Here is a 24,195-nt window from a genome sequence, read left to right on the forward strand (position 1 = left end):
CTGTGCAGTCTAGGCTATCAGGAACCAGACAATCAGGGGACAGTGGCTCCAGCTGGGTGGTGTGCTGCAGCCTTGCATTGGTCTTATTCCCAGGCACACCAGTTAATGGGGGTTGGGGATTTTTTTTGAGCGCTGCAGGACCTAGCAACAAATCTGGTTTCCAAAATTTGCTTTCTCTGCAACTTGCCTTTGTCACTCAGTAGTTACTGGCCAAAATTTTTTACCCACACATGGGGAAACTGAGGCACACTAGAAGTAAAATGCATTGGAAAATGTAATGCAGAAAACCAGCAAGATTACACAGGACCCCACTGCCCATCCCCTTTGTTCTGATCCCAAATACTGTTAGGTTACTTTCCCATCAAGCAAAAGGCAATAAAAAAATTCTTCCTGCTTCTGTCAAAGATTCACATAGGGCTTATTTGTCAGTCTTGGGAGTGAGGAAGGTTGGACAAAGATGTTCATGAGACATCTCCCCTTAACCCTTTCCCACTTGTCACATTATTTGAGTTCCCCACTTTTCCCTTGTGGATATTGAACAGAGAGCTTTTATATCCTCAAATTACTGGAAAGCACCAACCTGACATTACTTCCTCCACAGGGCAGACCACAGGTTCACAGGGTTTCCCTGAAATGTGCTCAAGTGACACTGTTCAGAGGAGGCTCCCTTCACCTGATTCTTACCCAGCACCAAGAACCTATAGAAACCATGTTACGAACAAACTAATTCACCAACCTGGGCATTGTTTATTCTTCTTCCTGTGTTAAAACAAAGGCTGATTACAGTGTAAAACAGTCTAGTTGAGTAAGCCAATCCCTGGGTAACTGCTGCTGCTTTCTTTTCTGCAGGCAAATGGTTTGCTACCTGATCATCTTTCAGCTAGTATGATGCCATCCTCAGTGCCTACAGGCCAGTGGGCTAAACATTTCACAGAACGCTGATCTACGAAGCTTGTTTCTAGCCAAAAAAAGAAAACATAGTTACAGTTAGAAGTCAGGCTACACACTTCACCAGGACAAAAATACTGATCCCAAACCTGTTGCTATTCTGGAAATAAAGACAAAATGCGAGAGAGGAACAGCACCTATGATTTCCAAAAATACCTGCTCGTAAGGAGGTCTGGCTTCTTCTAAATTCTCTGCTGATAGGTTGGATTTCCTCAACAAAGTATACAAACACTCCATCAGGAGCAAGAGGACGAGAGTTAGCTTTTTGAGCAATGAGAGCTGTGATGGAGTGCACTGGGATTCATGTCAGGTTGGGGAAAGAAAAAGCTGTAACCAATTGGTAAAGATTGTAAGAACAAAAAACGAAGGGTGGAAAAAGGGCATTTGAGGAAAAATGCCTTTTACTGCTGCACCAGAAAACTTGAGGTAAATGAACTGAACACTGGGAACATGTAGGAAAAGGGGGGGAAAAATTAACCCGCAGGGATGCTTGTACTGTAAACCTCATAAGTCACTCTGCAAGGCACATACCTCAGCAACATATTTTCCACATTTCACTGACTGCTGTTGTCCAGGCACTTTCTATTTTCAAAACCTTCTATGTATATAAAATGTACACAGGCAGGACAATACTTTTACATTATATCCCTGAACTCAGTCCTGCTTCCTTTTCGCGAGGATTCTTGGCTTGTAGAAATGAAAAGTGCCATCTCTTAAGAAAAGCCTTTGCTTTTAAACACTTTCAAATTTTCCCATTTTAGCTAAACGTGACGTTCTTTGTGAACATTAAACGGCAGAGAGAGAGAGATTGAGAAGGAGAGAGAGACACACACTCACTCACTCCTGGGGAAGATATTCGTCCATTTAAGGAATGAGAAATCATCACATTCAACAGCAGGTCTAAATACAGTAATATGAAGGTCCCTTTAGCTCCCCCTGAGCAGGAAAATGTCACTGTGTACCAGACACCCAAATACTCAGGAATCAAGTAAATCCCTCATTTTTAAGATGGGAGCCAAATATTTCTGTTGAACAAAGATGGGACTACAGTACAGTAGCTACGAGTTGCTGTACACCATTCTTTTCAATGGCTTCTGTACTAACACGGCAGGGTTAGCAGAGTCATGGGATACCACACAGCATTCCCTGCTGGTAGATAAGACAAAACTGCTGTGGGATATCTCACGCACTCCCTTCAGCACCTCCTGCTGCAAGGGGTGGAAACAGAGCAAGATGCTGCTTTCTGGGCCCTGCAGTGCCTCCTGCTGGGAGAAAGGGGACCATAATAGCTGCATTTTACTCAAAAGATGAGGTATTCATCTCACTATCTGCAATGACAGAGGCAACCTAGCATTGAGGTGGTGTTACTGCTATTTATATTGTACTTTATATTGCACTTACACCATTCTGTACACTGCCTCCTGCTGACATAACCTAGGACTGGAGCAGCGTAAACACAAACCAACTATACATGTCATCTGAAAAACATTTTAAAAGCACTGAATTTCTGGAATCTTCCCCTTTCCCTCCCTTTACCACCCTGCATGCCTATTTCTTCCCAGAATAAGAGCCACAGTAATCCAGTAACAGCCTGGTGTTAAATAGTGGTAACTCATATTTATTACAATTATATACAATTGTATTTTATATTTTAAATCTATACATGATCACACAGACGAGCACGCTTGCTTGGTGAGGAGAGGGTGACTTAGATGTTACAGGAATTTCTCTGCTAAGAGGCTCTGATGCAGTGAATAATAATTGGACACCACCATTCTACCAGCTGAGAACACAATGCTGCAAATGAGAGGTTTCAAAATTCGCCATTTTATTCTGCGTATAGCCCCAGTGGGGTGAAAAAAGGCTGGGCTGGGCAAGAAAGGATAGTGGTGTACCTCAGAGCTGGAATTGTTCTTTCTTCTGCAAAGACTGCTTTGCTGAAGCAGGCTCCTGTTATGTAGATGCAGATCTCAGCTGATAATTTAAGAAGGGTTTTCTCCTCATTTAGGGAAAAGAAACAGGCTAAGAACCATTGTGAAGATTCAGAATTAACCAACTTGTTCACCATATGATATCACTTCATTCATTCAGTAGAGCTTTAAATAAATTTTAAGATGTCAAAAACTGATGTGAGCTCCATTTGCTTTTGGAGAAAAAGGGGTAATAATTGGGATGAGTGGGGTCATTTTTCAAAGCCTTCTTTCACAGGGGAGTAATTGGTAACAAAGCCACCTGTTCTCATGTATTTTCCTGTTGCCATGAAACTTGGACTTGGATCCCTAGCAAGAGGCCACTTTGATGAGTGGAAGGGAGCATGTGGGGTGGGAATAATGTTCTTTGGACCCCACAAAAGATTTAGTGTTTTTAAATGTTGGGTAGTTTCAGGAATTTGAGGCTTGACATAAGCTTTGAAAGTAGGTGGCTGAGAGTGAGATCTAATGAGGAATTTAGGGTTACAACTTTCTGATTTGGAGATGGAACATCAATTAGTTTGAGAAATAAAACACAAGGTTATTTTGGAAAACAGAGAGAACTGGTTCAGGACTTATGTGGGATTAAAGGCTTGTGAAATAGAATAGCTCAGGACAGACCGGTTTCTGAGACTGAATAGAAGGACTCCAGGATGCAGTGAAGATGCTGACCACTTCAGGACAGATCCTGGATGTTTTTGTAAGATGACTTATTTCTGTAGCTATGGTGCATGATAAGGCGATTGGTCTTCCAGCCTAGGCAGTGACCCCAGGTCATGGGGAGAAGGTGGGACTGGGAGGGAAGAAGCAGTCACTGCAATGCTGCAGAGCCCTGTGGTGAAACGGGGCCCACCTTGTTTGCTGGGCAATTATGACCCTATTCAAGATCAATCATGGAAGAATCACTGGAGGGGACTGGGGCACTTCTCTCCACAAAATGGGAGAGGCACCGTGGACAGTGCAGAAGGCTAGGGAAGATGTATAGCAGCTGAAGAAGAAGCCAAGATGCCTTAGTCAATCTCATTCTCATTGCTGGCCCCTTCAGGTCTTCGTAGTTTCTCCACTTGCTCGTTAATCTGCCCATCTCCTCCTCGCCGGTCCTCAGTCTGGACGCCCAGACATTCCTCCTCATCCACGTGACTCACATCATCATCCTCATCATCCTCTTCCTCCTCTTCATTCCTTTTGTTTTCCCTTTTCTCCTCCTCACCCTGCACCTCCATCCGTACTTGGCTCTTGACGTCTATCACTGCCTTGTTGCCTTCCTCTGTGTTCAGCAAATGGCAGCTGACCTTCGAACCCTCAGGGCTGTGATTCTCCTTGACTGGTGATGAGGTAGTAGACTCATTGCTCACAGGCGAGATGTCACTGCTGCTGTTATGGTTGGCAGCAACAGGGTTGGAGGGTGAGCTTGGCTTCACTGGGATCTGCCATGACGGGATCTTAGGAGCTGAAGGGGAGGGAGGAAACTGCCTCCTTGGGGGGTTAGGGAGAAGAAAAGGAGAGAAAGGGGCTTTTATTAAAAACACCAAGGGGGTTATCATTGGAAAGAAGGGTGGCATTTGTACTAGGGGAATCATGTAAAGTAGGACTGCAAGAAATTGCAAGTCTCTTTTGTCATAAACAAATAAAACCAAGGCCACTTCACTTCTTCAGCCAGAATCTCAAAGTGCTTTACAGGCACCCAGTAACTGAGCCTGCACACACGGGAAAAGCTGCTTGCACACAGCTGGGCAATCTGAAGTGCTGAAATCATCTGGTTTGGCAATTTAACAGACTAAGCTGGCACTCAGGAATGCTGCCTCTAGAAAGATAGGGGTGTTCAATATCCCTTTATAAAACAATCACTAATTAATTGGTAAAGAAAATTCCCACTGGAGCAAGAAGTCAAAGGCATTAGGCCCTCAGGGCTGAGCCAAGGAATTTCACCATCTGGCTCTCATCTCCACTGTGATACACATCTATTGCATGCTGGCTCCTTACAATCCAGAGCCTACTTCTAGTCCCAGCATGCACTTCACATGTTTGGGCCAGATTTTGGCTGCTGCAAACTGGTTCAGCTTCCCTGATTTGAATGCAGTCATATTAGTTTGCACCAACTTAAGAACTGGCTGTTCTGTCCTCAGTCAATCCTCTCCAGGTGGGCTTTAAGGATTTGATAGCACCAGGCTAATGCCCAGCCCTAAAAGGAGAATCCAAGTACCAAAGAGGACAAATGTAAGTGCAGCAGGGAGCACCGTTGCCTTCAGAAAGTCCCTTGTCATGAGTAACAGAGTAAAAAGAAGTCTGATCTGGTATTTCCCATGCAAACACAATCCTTGCATGTGCATGTGGGAACTGGGAGTGTGAAGACTTATCTGATCAAGCTCTGAAGAAGATGCTGTGCAGGAGGGAGTTCATGCGCCCCTTAGAAACTGGCTAGTGCCAAGAACAAGATTGAGCAGACCAAGAAAGCTGGTTGCTCTCCTGCAGTGAGCACTGAAATACAGCAGATTTCACCTTCTTAGGTTTAACTACGAACAGTACTTGCACTCACCTCCCTACCTCCACTGCCACCACTAGCCATGGAGGAACTCTGCTATTCTAACCTCCATCTCCTGTGAGTGCAAACAAGCTAATGCCTGCATTATTCAACCAGTATCATAAATGCTAACAGAAATTCAATTTGGAGACTTTCTTGGCTTTTTCCTAAAAGCACTTATCCTCCAGCTGCATAAAATAATGATTTTTCCCTAATGACAGCCCCTTCCCCTTTGCCACCCTGGGGAGCTCCTATCCCCCTGCTGCTGGTCAGCAGTAGACAGCTGAAAGATTTTGTGTTTATAAATTAAAGATGAAACTCTCCTCAACAAAAAGACAAAGGACAGGTAAGTCTCTTTGCTTGCTCCTCATCCAGCCTGACAGGTAGAGGCCTAATCAGATGAACAGGTTTGTAATCTCTGAACATCTTTCCCATTGCTGAAGAGGTGTTGTTAACTAGTACTCTCTCCCTGATAGTGATGTTAGTATGAACTAACTTAACAGATGGTAACTGAATATGGAATCCCAATCACCCAAAGCTTTCTACCATGACTCCTAGTGGGAACAGGAGGGCTAAAGAGAATTTTAAAAGAATGTTAAAAGCCAACACACTTTTCAGACTTCTGAAAAGCACACCCATTCAGATTCAAAACATGTTTAGTCCAATCTTAAATTTATCTTTGAAGTTGACATCTTAAGAAACAGATAATATGGGAAGACTCAGTCACATGTAAAAAGGGGCATGGGAGTCATATCAGAGTGAAAGGATCAAAAGCTAAATAAACTCTGAGATATGTTCTAGGAAAAAAGAATTTTCCTAAGAACTGACATCTGATCAATTATGACTGTCTCACAGACTGGGATTTATACTGCCTCATCTACAGCATAAGATATCTGTACCTGAGATAGCCAATGGAGAGATACAGACTCTACTGAAGTATGTTTTTTTTCATTCTTGTTATGCCCTAACTGTAAAGAGATGAACTGTATCCAGAATTGCTTCTCTCTCTCAATTAGGAAATGTAGGTGGGCAGCTCAGGTGGAGACCATATACAGTCCCCGCCTAAAACTAGGTGAGAGGCATCCTACCTGCAGTGAATGGCAGAGAATTTATCTATCTCAAACAACGAGGAAAAATCTTATTAATTACCCAAAGCATTCTGTGATTTAAGGCAAGTTTGAAAAGCATTTTGAGACCTGCAAATAGAAGGTGATAGTGGAGTGCAAAGTGGTATTACTAAAACAGCAGTAATAGGATAGGTATAGAGCTAGTTCCTTTTGGGAATGCCTTACCCATCAATGACTGAGAGAACCCCAAAAAGCAGCCCTTTCCCCACACAATAATATGCTCACATACTCCATCCATACCGGTTCAGGAGGAGTCCTTTCAATGAGTAGATCTCAGATTTCAATTCATTAATATTCTGCGACTCCAGAATCCAGTTGGTGGAAGTTGTGGCCTATAACATGAAAAAGAAGTGAAAATCAAAAGTATGAACTAGGGGGTAGCTCACAAAAGTAATATTTTTCTATCTTACCCTCTCTCTCCTTCTGTGTGAGGATCTCAAGCAATGAGGATAACATATACAAGCTCTATCATTTAAAATTTTTCAGGTCTGGCCAGAAAAAACTCCCACAGAGAAGGAGGACCTCAATGGATTCTCACAATGATCAGAAAAAACAGTTCTCTCGAGGTGCTAAGATAATTTGAATATTCGCTTTCAGTTTTGGGAACTAATTCATCTTGTTTCCAACTTAACATGCACGTTCACTGTTTAAGCATCTCAAGAGGACCCTTCTTTATCCTTTAGAAGGAGCCCAACACTTTCAAGAATTCAAACAAAGCAAGGTCTGCACAGGAAGTTTTCCAACAACATGTCAGGCAGAGAGCAATACAAACAGAGGTAAATCAAACTGTTTGACACTGACCTATGGTACCATTTCTAGAGAGGAAGAACTATGATCCTGAAAGGCAGTAGGAGTCACATAGAAGTAGGTGCTTTACTCTTTCCTGAGACTCCACTTAGCTGAGGCAATAGATTCAAATATTATATATAAATAACTGGTTTAAGACCTCTCATTTATTTCTCCCAAACCATGAAAGAAAGGGTCAATAATCTTGTGTGTGTGGCATTTAGAGGTGGACTGACAAACTGGTGCCTGAAAGCTCCAAAAACTTTCTCCACTAGATCTGAAAATTAGAGTTACGCTTGAGTTACCAGATTGCATCTCCAGGAAGCAGCTGGACTAGGCACTCTCTCTTGGATATTTCAAGGCAATGAATGCAATTTGGTGAGGAAAGATAAGTAACTCATGGAAGCCTGGCACAGCTGCTGTCAGCACTGCATCAGAACTGCTATGGGATGTCAGGCAGAAATTAGAGTAAGGTAACAACTGAGAGGAACACACTGCATACAATACTTTTGGCAATTTTTCTTTTAACCTTTTGAGGAATGGAAAAATGTGAAGAACATTTGAAGGAGAGGTTATCATCTATAGATCCCCCATCCTACCACTACAGCAACTCCTATAGGGATGGGATGAGCATGGAACCAAAGAATACTCTCACATCTAGCACTTCCCATAGTTATTTCTGTTACAAGCTTCTCGAAATCAGTCCATCTGTGAGCACCTCCCCAGAGATATTCATAAGAGATTCCCTGCTGAAGGAAGCAAGGACTCGAATAACACAAAACTCCTCTGCATCAGTTCATACTAGGTATAACTAGGACTGGTTGCTCCTACTTATCGTTTACACAGATTTCAGCTAATATTGAATAATCCCCAACAGCTTCACAGCCAGTATTCCTCACAGTGACTTCTGGGCTGTAAACCAAATGAGTTGGGAGAGGCTCAGTCTCTAGTAGGTGTGATATACACAGATGCATTCCCTTGGGATTCGCACTCCCAGCCCTCAGACAGCAAGAATCCAGGAGCCACTGTTCTGGCTCTCCAAGACCTTGAAAGCTACAGCAGCACATTAACAAGGGAGTGATTTCCACTCACTGGTCTGCAAAGGACTCAAATTTCCAAAACACATATGGTGCCAGATGCCTAGGATTTAGAAATAAAATCTGACATCTGGGGCTTTTTAGCCAGTCTCTTTAAAAAACAGTTGTAGAAAATTCAAGTCTTGAATTTTTATGTACGTTTTTTAATTACTTAAAGCTCCTCTTTTTAATTTTTTTACAGCATGCCAGTAGGAGTTTGAAAAGCAGATATAAAAACTTACATTACAGCTGAGAAAACACAGCTTTTATTCTTTGGTTTGTGGGGTTGCCCAAGTTTTTCTTTGTACACATGAGGTTTAGATATCATAACAATGTGTGCTACCATTTCAGAGCAGAAGGGAAAAGGGGAGGGAAGGAAAAGCTTTTTTAAGACTCTCTAAACCACCAAGATACTTATGCCCTTTTTCCTTCTTAAAGCTCAACATGTGGTATTAATCTTAACACTTACGACCTGAAAACAGTTTTCCAATTTCCGGACTGGCTCCAGGCCACTGACAGGCCACAGTTCCCAAGAAAAATTGAAGCAAAGTGTTGTGACCATAAACTGGCTTTCATGGTTGGGTTTACAGCTGTGCCACTAAGGGATTCCTACTGTACAGTGTGCACACCACATAGTCAGCTGTGGCCCACCAGTTACATCCCATCAAAGAGTTTGTACAAGACTGAAGTATAGGTAAGGGGAGAAGACAACTGCTTCTACTACAGGAAAAAGGCTAAAAGGCATTGTGTAAGGGGTTTCATAGCAAAAAGAAAAAGCTCTCCTTGTACAAAAATACTGAAAGATGAGTGGGATCTAAATAATCGTAATTTTATAAGTGAAAAGAAGACTTCAGCTCTACGTGACTTGTTCAAATCCATCCCACCTCACATATAATCAACACCTACTGGATGACAGAAGACTTAGGACAACTGCTGCAAAGTGCTTTAGAGAGTGAAAGCACTAAGTCTCAATGCCAGAAGGAAAATCAACTTTGGTTAAAAGTGGATACCTGAAAGCAGAGGTAACTAAACTAACTGGCCACAGCTGGCAGTTCTATTGCTGGGTTCCAGTCAGGATTCAAGGTGAATGGGCCACTGTGGGAGCCAAATATGGTTGTGCTGGGGCCACATGTTACACTGAGATGACCAAAATTATTGAAACAAACCACCAATAGTAAGACCGTTCAGTCATTACCTGGCCTGGATCTGAACAAGCGACTTAGATACAATATTTCAAGCATGTGTTTTGCCACTGTTCTGAATCAAAATACAAGGATACAGGAAAAATATAAACATGAAAATGACATATTACCCACAAATAAAACCTCTGCACATCTGGTCTTTACCTCTTTTGGTCAGAGGACTAACAGGACAGCTATTCCTTCTCAACTGCAATGCAGGTTGCCCATTTCTTTGCCCTTCCTTTAGACGTGTAACATACTTGTACTTTCCTGGCATGGTTAAGAGTTACAGAGCTGAGAACAAGTCACAGGCTTCAAACGCAAAGGCTGCATATGACATTGTATTACAAAGTCCTCTTGGAAGCTAGATATATTTCATTAGGCACCCAATTGATATCCAATGCTTTGAACAGACAGCCTAGATAATGCCAGGTGCAGAGAGACTGGTGTGGAATATGAGATGAAGGATGGATTTGTGCACACAAAAGAAGCCACACATGTTCCAAAGGAGATGGGGATGTTCTAAAGGTGAAGAGTTATGGTACCTTAGAAGCAGCCAGCTCTTGGGTGAGCTCCTGGATTTTTTGTTGTTGCTGTATTAGCAGTTCCTGAACAGCTGCTAAAGTTGTCTGTAACTGAGTCACTGTGATGGGGAAAATCAGGACAGAATTAAACTGAGATACATGCACACATACACACAGGCATCTTTCCTGCTGTCTAGCTACAAGATGTCTCTATTCCTACTATATCTAATTTATCTACACCCGCCTGCTCACTTTAATCCATATGATTTATCTGCACTATGGGTAATCTACCTGCACTGCATCTAACCTCCAGTATTTCTAGTTTATCTTTCCATTGTATAGATGTCTATAGCCCACAGTATATCCATCCAAAACCTCTCCCTTCTAATTATATTGGTTTATGATTTGTACATCTCCCTGAACTTATACAATGTTTGTATCATTTATCTACCTTGGGTCTCACACTGGCAAACTCTGGGGCTAGCTCCAGTCTGGAGAAAGGCTAGTCTCAGGATTGACTTTAGGGTGTGGTAAGAAATGAAAGATACTTTTCTTCTCACCCTCCACTAAAAAGTGTAATTAGCATCCTCCCACCCTCAACTCATCAGCTTCTTCTCCTCCAACACCCTTAACAACTTACTGCTGAAAATCACACTTTTTCCCCTCCCATCAGTTGAATACACTTTGTGCTTTCTCCCTTGTATTTCAGGAGAACACCCTGTATACCCCTCCTATCCCCAGCAAACACTGAAGAACAACTATTGGACTCCAACTCCTGCTGTAGGAATACTTTTTCTATTTTGGTGCTTTATTCAAAGCTTTCAGCCAGTAAACAAGGTGATAAAACAAAATAAAATTAAAAACTCTATTGGTGTGACAGATATCAGCTAATACAGGCCATCATTAGGACATCAGGTAATGAACAGGTTCCCTATAGAGTCAGTAACAGAGAAGGTGGCTGAGGTCAGGAAGGCACAGTAATTACAGACTCTCCTGACTCTGTTTTGGGTTTTTAGATGGAAGGTGGGGGGAAAACACCCAAAAAAAGCCCCTGAAAACATCAGAGAAGCAGAAATTAAAAATGAACTTTACAGCCCTCCAAAAGGCTGTCATTTTATTCCCCTTATTAATATTCTGAGGTTGGGAGCCTTTCCGTAAAAACATAATTAATTGAGGCCGCGCCGACAGTAAACAAGCAATTTCAAATTAAACCGAAATGACGGCGGCTTCATTTGCAAATGTGAACAGATTCTCAGAGCAGATAAATGAAGTCACCATGTAAAGTGGGGATGGAGGGAAATAAAAGGGTGGGGGATCTTTGCAGAATGGAGGATACAAGGAGAAGGACTTTGAGGGGTGAATTGATAGAGTCATTAATCTTTACCTGTCTGTGTCACACTGCCACTCATCTCAGAAATGTTTGACTCAATCCTCTGAAGTTGTTTCCTGTCTTCTTTGCCTCCCATGATGAGAGGGAGCAGGTATTTCTGCATGGAGTAGAGAAACTTTTTTAGGAAGTAGGGATAGCCAAAGTAGTCTTCCTAATCTATCTGAAACTTTCTTAAAGCCCAACACAAAAAAGCTCATTCTTTATTACAGAGTCAGTGATCATTTATCCACACATCTGGCTGAGAAAGGAAAGTCTTCCTAAAGTAGCTCAAAGAAGTTTAAAAAAAGAAAATAGGAGTTCTGTGGTTATGTCTTCAGGGGTGCTGAAAGACAGTTCCTAACTCCATTCAGGGTTTCTGGGGACAGCTCTTGGTGCAGAGAAACATTCATTATATGCAGAGTACAATTTCAGATCTTACGCTCTCTCAAGCGAACACAGTGACACGTTGTAACATTCGAGCTATATCCACCAGGCAAGAAATGCAGAAGTGGGGAGAAGAAGGAAGCACTGATGCTAAAAAGGGCCAGGGAAGAACAAGCAAAGGAATGAGAGGTATTATAACATCTAACGAACTCTGAGGGAGTATTGGAATGGTGAAGGGAAAAGCAGAGATCTGGAGAAACAGTGAAGATGAAAGGAAATGGAACAGATTTAACAACAGTAACAGAGAACCGAGGAATTAGGGCTAAAGAGAGTGAGAATCAAGTTCCTAGAGGAAGGGAGGCAGCTCACTGATACTGTACACAGCCATGAAATCTACCTCCTTCTGTCCTTGCAGAGGATGGATTTGATCTAATAGGTCACAGTTATCCTCTAATTACCATGGTTCCTTGTGCAGCGCCACACATATGAATTGAATGTGCACTCTAACTAAAGAGCACATTCAAGCACAACATGACAGGTGAAAGAAAGGCAAGAGAGAACGGTCTAGAACGTTGAAACAACGCTGATAGTACCTAACAATTCTTCTTCAGCCTGCTCTTTGATGCACATACAGCCACTGTAGAGGCATATATACAGGAACATTTCCGAGACAGAGCTGATTATCCAAACTGATGTATGGGATAGCATTCTTTTGCACTTAATAGCACTGCTTAAAGATTTCCCTTTCACTGTACTCAGCTCTTATCCACACAAAGCACATACGCACACACATGTTTACACTCAGACATTCTGAAAACTGAACAGCTTTTGATGACTTTCATAAACAGTTCTCTTTTAATCCTCACGGAACACAGATGGACAACTATGTCTCATCCTAGCATCCTATCTTTCATATAAAAATCTATTTGCAACCCCCCTCAGAATCCCATGAAGAGTAGAGGGAATTTATCAACTGTCTCCAAAGATTTCTTACTCCAATAAAAGAATATGGGTCTCTGCTAGGCACACAGTATGTCTTACGAGGTTTGGATAGACAGCAGAGCAAGATCCGTAAACAAAGAGTACAGCAGTAGGATATATTAACAGCGTCAGTGACATTATGCCAAAAAATTTATATAAAGCATCAATACCCATTAGATATGTGTAATTTAATAACAGCAATGTGTTAAGGTCCGCAAGTCCCAGTAGCTGTTGCCTTAACATCTGTCTGGACACTTATCAATTCCACAATCCTTTGCAAGAATGGAAAAATCAGTAAGATTGGCATCACTACTTTAATGTAAAAACCAAGGGGATAATGTAACTCAGTAAAAAGCCACCCTGCACAGTCATGGAAGATTACTTGCATAGATGGAACATGTTGCCAAATCTGGCCTCCCTCTTTTGCCCCAAGACCTACGTAATTAATGATAGGGAAAGAGAAAAACAAGTAGCTTAAAAAAGAAGGACAACACTTGATTTGTAAAACAGATTCTACTAAGCAAGCCAGTAACTGTTAATTAAAGAAAAAAACAAGCACGAAACCCCAAAACTACTTGTTACTCTTTATCTCTGTCCCTTTTTTGAAAAATAAAACATAACTTCTAATGGACCAAAGCCATTTACATTCTGCTGTGTTCTTGAACCAGTTGAGGAGTCCATATCTTCCTATATAGACAGAGAATGTGACTGTCTCCCAGAAGACATTATCTAATGTCACTTACCAGAGAGCTGGAGAACAAATCTGGAGTGAAAGAACATGTTCAGCTGGAGAAACACTACACAAGAAATTAGGAGGGACAGCTGTCTCTATAGTACACAAGCAAACACATGCTTGCTCTATCTTGTACTAAGCACACTGGAGTAGAAGCATGGATGAACAGCAGAACTGGAGGTTAGCATCCTCTTTTCAATTTTCTGATCATTCAAACAAGATTCTTTGCTCACCCACAGTGCAGAATCAGCAGTAGATAAAGCATTAGACTGGGACACAAGACCTGTGTATGATGCTAGTGTCTACTGGCCAATGATGAGGAAATTCCTTTATTGAACTGTGTTCATTTTCCCCAATTTAAATATATATATGTGTATATATATATATATTTATATATAAAAAAATATATGATGAAAATTACCTTGTTTCTAGCAGTTTGAGATCTACTGGTGAAAAATAGGTTTTTTTGCTTGCCACTTTTTGACTCTGCATTTTCAGGTTAACTGTCTACATTTCTCAAACATACCAATGGGAGTGTCAGCAAGAGCAGATGCTGCACCAACTGGAACTGCACTTAGAACCAACATGATCATTTGGACACAAGCAGCAAAACATCGTTCTCTCTGAGTACAGAACAAGCTGCTGGAGTAGTGGGGAAAATATTACCTTATATAGCTGGTGAAAGCCAAAGGCAATCCCTGCCATTATGATAGCCAAAGCCCCATAGTCTCGCCATCTGGACGTAGGTGGATCTATAAGCCAAAATCAAGAAATAAACACAGTCAGAACTGCAGCTGGCAACATTTTCAATTGGTTTCCTAATAACCCCCTCCTGATTTGGATAGCAGAGCAATGAATAATGTCAATTCTTCCGTTTCTTAGCAGGCATAGATTTACTGAATAGGGGACATGAAGATGCTGGTAGCCCCTAAAGGTGCAGTACAAAGACTCCCAGCCTTAGGACACTGGAAGATCAGTATAGCCCTGCAGCAGTGGGACTGGCCTTGTTTAACATTTAACAGCAAGACAAATCACAGCAGTATTTAATAAAGTTCCATCAAACTGTTTTCCCTTACTACTTCCTTGAAGAACACATTCTGAACCCTACTGTATTGCCCCCAGACAACTCTCTGTATTGTTAGTGCTAGCTAAGGTTAACTCATACCAATTGCCCTTCACTTTCATAACTTCTGAAAATGGGGACACAGCCAGGGACTGAGAAAAGTGTAGAAAGAGGAAAAAGCAAAGTAAAAAGTTCATGAAAAAAGTTCATGAATACTCTGTCAGCAGCTATGGACTACTGCAATACAAAAGGAATCAGTGTCTTTCATGCCTGAATTAAGAACAGGGACCAAAGCATATCACAAAGACAAAATATGCAATTAAATATCTACAGAGAGGAAAAGGAATAGAGAAAAGCTTGAGACATTTAATGCACAATTCTGCACAGAAGCTTAGAGACTCAACAGAGCAAAGCAAAGATATGGCATGTTCCGCTCCTCCAAGCACAATCAGAAGACACCTGTAGTTTTCCACCAGCTTTATCCTTTCACCTCCCTCGCAGCTCTCTTAATGCTCTTGCTGAGAATCTTGTACTGCCCCCGGTTTTCATTAATAATAAAGAGGATGCAGAGTGATCTTTCCTAAAGTTCAGTGGCAGGATGTGGGCAGCACTGATGAGGCGGAGGCTGGTGTGCAGTCTCCAAACAGACAGATCCAAATCTGCATGACCTATAATGTCTAGGAAATCTGTTCTCCAAACTTTCAAACTGGGCTTCCAGAGGGAGGGTTAATTGGCTGAAATGACTGGAAGCTTGTCTCCTTTCTGTTTTGCTCATCTATTGCCAATCTCACTGTTACTGAGGTCTCTTGCAAGCGTTTCCTTGCAACAGTTCTTCCTAATCCCAGCATTTAGGCTCTACAGACAGGCACTGACCCTCAAACAGAGGCAGTTTGCTGCTTCTTGCTACTTTTCAGTTCCTCAGAGTATCTGCCATACAAATTCACATATTAAAACAACTCTAAACTCCCAGAATTGGTGAGTATTGTCACTAGCAGTATCTTAGGTTGCTGCAATTGCAGTTTTAGAGTTCAGGCACATGATCAAATTATCATAACTTTGTAACTTAATGAGTTAACATACATCAGGCTAAACTGCAGTAACTGGCTGTGTACATGTTGGGATTTAAAATGATCTCTGGCTAATCTTGTTGCAAACCCCAGTCATTGATTCCACCTTCCCCTTCTTACTCTGCCCTTACTGTCATTTCTGATACCTGAATTCTGAATATTCCTGGGTTTCCAACTCTCTGACATGAACTTCAGGCTAAAAGTATTCTTCTACAACCATGCAATTCATTCCAGGATGAATGGCCTATTGTAAACGGTTACTTAATCACAGAGGCTCTGTGGGTCCAACTGTGACTTGTGCATAGGTTGGCAGTCCTTGACTGGCTGTCCCTAACTACCTCCCAACTGCAGTGACCTCTGAGTAAAATCGACAGGCACCTGCAGGACCCTGTCAGTTTTGCCCTTTCACCTCACTCATCTTTCCTTCCATTCCTGTAATGTTGAGCTAAGAACATTTTATTGCCCCCTGGTTTTCATTATTAATGAAAAGGGACCAGAATGATCTTTCCTAAAGTTCAGAGAGTCTATAAAGACAAGAAGCTGAAATGCCATTTTACTCGTTTCAGAGATGTGTGAAATAATTCAGTCTAGTGACAAAAAAAAAAAAGGGAGGGAGGTGGACAGAAAAAACAAGTGATAAGGGACATAGTGAAGGCTCTGTATTGACCACATCAACATCACAATGTTATGAAGAATGCCATAAGTCTGCCTAAAATCTACATTCGTTCTTGCTTTTCCACTCCAAGACTATAACCTAAAACATGGGATGGAGTGACAATTAGAAGTTTCCCAGTTGTAATTCAACTACTCACACTGACTTCTTAACATATCCTCAATTTCCCTTCCTGTAAAACGAGAATAAAATGTGGAAGAAGTGAAAAAACAATAATGGCCCAGATACTCTTACAGTTTAGGTACTGAAATCCTCCTGAAAGAGATGCCCTACATAATAGGGATGTAACAAACCATTCTACATAAGAGACAACCAAAAGCCAATGTAATACATAACCATCTTCTCCATCTGTATGTTTGTTTTCTGTAAGCATATTCAGTTTTCACAACAGCAACTGTAAATTGCATTTCCAGCATAAACACTTACTATTTTTAAGAACCCCATTCATCTCAGAATTGGCTTTTCTAACAGGCCTTATGTATCCAAGTATGGTCAGTCATCACTAATATCTACATGTAAAACTGCAGAAACTGAAGAATAAAAAGGTGATTTTTCTATGAGTAAATATCTAATCCATGGAAAGGAGTTGGCAAAAAAAAAAAAAAGAAAAAAAAAAGAAAAGAAAAGAAAAGAAAAGAAAAGAAAGAAAGAAAGAAGGAACGAAAAAAAGAAAAGAAAACAGGTACCCAGATTCTAGTCACCACTTCTACTCATCAGAGAAAAATGTTTCTACTTTGCAGTCTCCCACCTGATGAAAGCACTAGTGTGGGAGAAGAAGTCCTAAATGACAACCAAAGCAGTTTTTGGAGCTGATTTTTAAGCACACGTAAAATCTGCATGAACGGAGACCATAAATACCATGGGCAAGAACACAGACAATACATGCATGATAAGCACGTGGCTTTGCACATTTAACAATGTGCAAATTCAACAAACTCCCCTGAGTTTGCTTGTAATTATAAGGGTTAGGAAGGTAAAAAAATATATAAACCCAATTAATCATTTAAATATTTAAAGTCAGATTTTTGTCCTCACTGCTGGATTAGTATATTTCATAATGCCAACAGCAGACAGCCCTGTTTTTTTACTGGGGGTTCATTTAAAAGCATGTTTAAACTAGTCAGATTGAGTGATGCTTCCAGCAACTAATCGTGTGTCAAATAAAAGATATTTTATGTAATAAATTACCGCTACAAGTAATTCAAATGTCATTTATCAGTTTTATTATCAGTCAGGCAAAGTCTTGTTTCTCTATATTAATCAAATTCAAGCTTTTTTTAAGCTTTTTTTTTAAGCAGTTTTGACACCTCTTGGCAAAAGTACGAACTGAAGGGAAGGAATTACTCTTCCAGAGCAGAGTGGAAATAATAGAGATGGTATTGAGCTAAAAAACAGTGTCTAGAGACTTTAAAAACTTAATTCTTGTCTCTTCTCCCCAAAAGTTATTATTGTCTCTCTAAAAATAAACCTAAGAAGAATTCAGCATACAAGAATAACTATGCTATCCTGAAAGCTTACAAATACATTTCTTTCACTCTGAAACATTAGACAGCACTTATCTATGTGCGAATTATTTCAACACAACATTAGTATATTAAGTAATACCTACTCTATCAGCACAATTTGTGCAAAAGAAAGTATTTAAGTGGTTTCCCGCAACTTTAAGACTTAGAATAGACTGAGATGACAACAGCAGACAAATAGAATCTGAAGACGTGGACAGCTATGATTTATGGTCTAACTCACAAGAGTGGATATTTTACACTGGAGTTGCTGGCAAGACCAGCAGTCCAGCTGTCTGCTCCATTTCTGCTGTATGAAACCTTGAGACGGTTCTGAAGCCACAGTTTTAAGAAAAACTTTTCAATATAAAACAGCAATATCTGGCAAGGTGGAGGGAGGGGCAAGAATAAAGAGGAAGTAGGTTTTTCAAGCTTCCAGCCATTGCTTTTCAGCACTGTTCCTTCTCAACTGTTTCTTCTCTTCTTTTTGCTCTGTGAGGTAATTCTATCTCTCTAGTTCAGTACTTTTGACAAGAGATGTCAAAACTACTCCCAAAAAAGGGAGGAACAAGAAAAAAAAAGTCAAAAAAAAAAAAAACAGTTTGCAGTCTGCAGGAACTAAGGTCCAGCAGATGCTGCTTCAGAAGACACTCAGATACCTTTTTTGAGGAATGTTGTAACCTGTAATCGTGTCACCTCTAACAATGTAAGTTGTTCCCATCTACAAGTCAACTTTTAGATTCAGTAGTCTATGTATCTCATTAGTCCTTTAGATACAAATATTGAAGAATTTGAATGATAAGATAATGAATACTCTGTAAGAACATAGACGTAACAGGCAGACAGACAGAAAAAGCAGTATGTATCTTTCCCTATACATGACAACACTTGATAAATCGGTCAAAGATTAAGTGACTTAGTAAACTGTCATAGAAACAACTGTCCTGAAGCAAATTTGGATGACTGCAGAATTATTCGTTACAATATTAGCATTCAATTGATGAAATAACTTACAGCAAGCAAGACACCTTAAAATACCACTGAACCACTTCTACAGGGACACTAGACAGCTGCACAGTCTCATCCATCAGCTCTAGAGAAATTCATGTATTCTTTGGGCAGTTTTGATGCCACAGAAAGCACTTAACAGGAAGATACAGAGATTTATCCATCATCAACAATACCAGCAGTATACCAGTCAAGAATAAGAAAGGGGTAGAAAATACCTAACCAAAACAAATGTTTTGGTTAAACAAATACCATATACACCTAGCCACTTACTCTTTTTATACATTCATTTAAAGATCAAGGGTAAATAGAAGGTTATGGTGTTTTCTAGTTTAAATTGTATGCTACTTCCCTGCTTTACTTATATTAGTGGAACACTATAAAATAAGAGAAGACTAACTCTTCCAATATTTGGTTCTTATATGAGTTAGCTGAATGAGCAATATATTGCATAACAGGTATCAGCAAGAAGACAGATTTTGTTTCTGGTATTTTCTGTGAACTATGGCAGATAGACCAGAAAATAGAATTCAGTTCCAGATTTCACCAGCACACCCAGCACAACAGTCAGAGTATTTGATCTCTGAGCCCCACTCCATCACAAATTTCTTCTTTCCAAACCATTCCAAATCAGAGAGTAAGTCTAGCACTATCTCTAGCAATAGCAAAATTATGCCATAAACTAATAAACACAGCCCTGAGTAGACTGTCACATCAGTCAATATCTGAGCCAGAACCGTTTAGGAGCAATATCAAAGCCCTATTCTTAATACTTGGCAGGTAAATGAAGTGTTTTTCACTGTGTGCCAGACACACATGTGAGTTGAACAGCTCCTTTTGATGGATTTTTAATGGTGTATACTTTGGTTTTTATTGTTTGGAGCCTAGATACTTTTTGCGAGGTTTGTTTTAAAATGCAAATCTATATGTAAATTTTAAGTCTACACAGATTATGTTGGGACTTTAAAAATTCTCTGTGAGTGAATTTTATACACAAAATCACACAATCAGATCCACACAGTCCACACATAATTTCTGCTGTCTCCCCTCAGATTGGCTGAGATCAAAGAAGGAAAGCTTTCTTAAAAATAATCAACATTATTAACTCTTTATTTGTAACACCATAGAACTCTTAATGCTCAGTCATACTAGAGCTCATTTGTGACAGACCTTGAACTCATACACAGGAAGTCACAGACTAAACCCTGAAGAGCTTATAATCTGGTTCACTGTCTATATTGAAAATGTGCTTCTTCCAAGCAACTGTTCAAGGCGTTAACTGATCAGTTACCTGATTAGTTAAGAAAATGACTCCTCTGAGATACAAAAGAATTATATAGAGTACTTCATGATGACTTCCAACACACAGCTTCTCCAACAGACTCCATTGTTGTAACAACTACGGAAGTAACAATGTTGCACTTTGACAGCACCTTTTATTCAAGAACTTATCAGCTCTATCATATATTAGTGATTTAATTGTTAGAAATCTTTGCTGAAATAGGGAAGCATGATCCTAAGTTTTATAAATGAAGACTGTGTCCTACATTGGTTAAATGCATTTTTCAAGTCTTTCTATTGAGTCAGAAGCTACATTTCTATTGTCTATACTCCTTGATGTTAAGGGATATCATAGGCTAGTATTTATTGTGTTTGTTTGTAGATTGTCATCATTTGTATCTCATCATTCCTGTGTAATATAATCTTGTGGATGCATCTTATCCCAGGCATCAACAACTACAAAAAGCACTTAAAATAACATTAGGTGTATGATTCCAACAACAGTTATAGCATTAGCTTAAATCAATGCTATCAGACTACATTGTTTTCTGGGATCTAGTACAGAAATCTCTTCTTGAAAATATATTAAGCAAGGTGCAGGGTAGTAAAAATCACTGCAGAAAGCAATTGGACTAGGTGTTTTCAAGAGGTTACTCACTATACAGCACGGGGTGAGTGGGCTGATTTGGCACCAGCTGTGTAGAAGGACCTGGGGACTGTGGCTCATCCATGCTAGTGCCCGACTGCTGGAAAGCCAGGTCAATTTCTTCATCTGTTAAGCCTTGGGGAGAAGAAGAAATGAGATCAGTTTAGCACCTTTACCCACTTGATGCACATATAATTAAATTCTCAAACTACGCAGAACCCTTTCAAGTGGCTAAAGAATTTTGGTATATACTTGAGCAGTACTGCTTCCCCAGTTTTGGATTCACTGGAATCTCTCCCTCGCTCTTTCTCTGTTGCAATTTAACCTTAAGCGACAGAATATTAGCCTCAACGCTGCTTCCAAATGTGGCTCATTCAATTTCCTTAATTTATCCTTGAGTTTATTGCTGCTTTTGAAGTAGCTTTCTATTGCAATTCTCCATTCTTCCCCCGAAAAAAAGATACCATCAACTGCAAATGTGGCTCATTTTAATCTGTAATGGTGTAAAAAAAAAAAAAAAAGAAAGGAAAAAACTAACAATAATGCATGAAAACAGACAGGGAAACAAAAAACTAATTATTGGGTTAGACGACTAATTAGTCTAGATCGTTTCCGAAGACGGGAATAATTTGCTTTATTTTATGACAAATGCAGAAATAAAAAGAAAAAATCAGGGCTGAGTGTGATTAGTATGAATGGGACACAGAATGTAAGGAGGAAATAAAACTATAACAAAACAGATCAAAACAAGGCCAAGACCAAACTTTCAGCTTAGCATTGCCCCTGCCTATTGCTGCCTGATTGGATTGCCCTAGGCCAGCCTGTTTTTTATTTCTTACAGAGCTGTACTCACACTGCACACATGGTACATGTTGGAGCAGTCACTCCTGCCACTGGGAAATGCCAGGATGGCCATCTGTAATTGGCCCCAACATATGGAAGGCATTTGGCCAAAAAGAGGGAAAAGAAAAGCAGATAAAGGATTCATGATGACCAGCATCTGGGAAGAAGGAAGCACGGCTGCATTTTTTTTTTCCAACAGGAGAAAAAGAATTCTGTAGTCAGATGGCAACCATGATGTGGGGCCTGGACAGCTGTTTATTATTTGTATGTTATTTTCCTGCACAGAAGCAGAAAACCAGTGTCCCAGCTATGCCTGAAATCTGAAGAGATTCAGGACCTTCTTCTATACATACAACGTGTAAAACATTCAGAGATACTGGAAGTAAGGATATAGTTTTAAGGAAGAGATTTAGAAGAGACTGACCATTTTGTCATAAGGATTGAGCACAATGTAAAAAATGGTAGGAATATGACAGCAGTGGGGGAAGATGGAGGAATATTTTCTCTCTTATCACTTTCATCTGAAGTTAATGAGGTCCTGCTACATGTTTATTCTCAGCATTGCTCGTAAATGAAATTCCTGAACTTCATCTTTTACTACACTTAGCTCCTTAACATCATAACAGATAAAATATAGAAAATGGCCAGGCTTTGGGCATATTACCTAGGCTTTGAGAAATTTATCCAAGACTTTAAACTGCATACTGGGGTTCTAAATAGAACTATCTGTAGACAAACATAATTGCCAGAAACTGACACACCCCAGTGTCTCACATAGCATGTACATTGCCTCTGATCTTCAGAAAGCTTTATGACTACTAGTAGATCTTCTTCCTATCCCTGTGAGTTATGCAGGCTAACACTGTATCTACTCTACACTGCAGGCATTAATACACAGAGAAGTTACATGTGATTTCTCTTAATATTACAGAATATTGTCAGTGTCAGAAAGAGTATTAGAAAACTGAAGTTCCTGACCTCTGGTCTTGCATCTGGTAAAATCACCCCTTTTCTTGTATTTGATGCATGCCTCAAGTAGTAAAGAACCAGAAGCAGACATAAAGGTATGGAACAAGACATCTAGTGAGAGTAAATAAATGCCATGTGAACACATCAAGTCAACCTCTGGTTTTAAAGTTGCAAAAGCAATGTTTATGGTGACTAACCCATGTTAAAAAGCAAAATCCTAAGAAATTGTTTTAACCAGCTCCTAATTATACAACACAGAAGACAACATAAACAGATGCCAACACTGCAGATCAATGGCAACTGAGGAATTTCATAAAGATGAAGCCAGACAAGTAAAACAATATTAGCTGCTTGGCTGCATATGTAGCTCCCACTAGAACAGGGAATTTTGTTCTCTTTCCATGTAAAGATAGCAAATTTGGCAGCATTTAACACTCGGGAACACACGCAAGTTAGGGACTATGTCTTCTCCTTTAGATCTTTATTCTACAAAAAAAAGCAAGAAACACCACTCATTGTTTCCCCAAAACACTGGACCCTCAATTCTTATCCTATTTGAGAAAAAGAAAAAAATCATTTGCAGACAAAATGCACTTCCAGGATTACTCTGGACATGCCCATTAGTGATACTCAAGTGACACCACTTCCACTAAAATCCTCTATACTGTAAAGAGAAAGTTGATATGAATTATAATATGACAGGAATCCTTTCACATCTGAGTTCCTGGTTTGAATTCTGTGCAAACCAGTGCACATGAAAAATACTATTATCTCCCTGGACTGTTCTGCTGCCTTATGAAGAGATCTTGTTCATAGTACTACTGGCTGCATATAAACAATATCACTACTGCCTCCCTTGTCAATAATCATAGCAGAAAACTGGGAGAAGCATCACCTTGAATCATCATCTTTTTATTCATCAAAACAAGATGTTTTAAAGGGCCTGTCATCTTGGCCTCCAAGCATCAAGGGAGTATCTCCTGGAGCTGAGTCCTTACGCATACATATGGAGTAAGTCTGCACTGCAACTAGTCATCCCTGGATTTAGAAAAATACCTGTCTTCATGGTTGTCATTTCTCAGATACACTAACAAAAATGTACAAGATATTCTAAGAATGCCCTCAGGCATTTATAACTAACTCATCAAAACTCACTTTGAATTGAATTTTTTTCATATTCACCACCCACACTCATGTATGTACACAGGTATGAGTGAGTTTTCCATACCGCAAAATATCCAACCTCAAAGATATATTAATTATATAGAAAAGTGGGCAAAAAGATCAGACAAAGCATCATCTGGTCTGATATCTCATCTTGATTTATTTTATCATAGACCTTCTATCACTACAGAAAAAAAGGGAGAGGGGAGAGAGAGAGAGGAGAGAGAGAGAGGAGAGAGAGAGGAGAGAGAAAAGCGAATCTCTGGTCCACTCATTGTCTGAATCTAGTAGTAAGCTTCTCTTGGGTGCAAATGCAGTGCCACAAAAACTAGAGCTTTGTCTAATAAAAGATTGTTTGGTCAAGAAAATCATATCAGTT

General features: G+C 40.1%; 1 protein-coding gene across 1 annotated transcript in view; it reads right to left on the bottom strand.

Moving 5' to 3' along the window:
- Positions 1-2,545: 2,545 nt before the first annotated feature.
- PEX14 (peroxisomal biogenesis factor 14) overlaps positions 2,546-24,195 on the bottom strand; it is an 80,341-nt gene continuing 58,691 nt past the window's right edge. The window contains exons 4-9 of the mRNA XM_062593354.1: positions 20,853-20,975; positions 14,267-14,352; positions 11,518-11,620; positions 10,155-10,252; positions 6,807-6,898; positions 2,546-4,394 (exon numbers count right to left, since the gene is read on the bottom strand). Of these exons, the coding sequence (XP_062449338.1) occupies positions 3,929-4,394; positions 6,807-6,898; positions 10,155-10,252; positions 11,518-11,620; positions 14,267-14,352; positions 20,853-20,975 (968 nt within the window). The 3' untranslated portion in view covers positions 2,546-3,928. The remainder of the gene's footprint in view (positions 4,395-6,806; positions 6,899-10,154; positions 10,253-11,517; positions 11,621-14,266; positions 14,353-20,852; positions 20,976-24,195) is intronic.

The sequence above is a fragment of the Rhea pennata genome, chromosome 22 (genome assembly GCF_028389875.1).
Source record: "Rhea pennata isolate bPtePen1 chromosome 22, bPtePen1.pri, whole genome shotgun sequence".
Taxonomy (NCBI): Eukaryota; Metazoa; Chordata; class Aves; order Rheiformes; family Rheidae; genus Rhea; species Rhea pennata.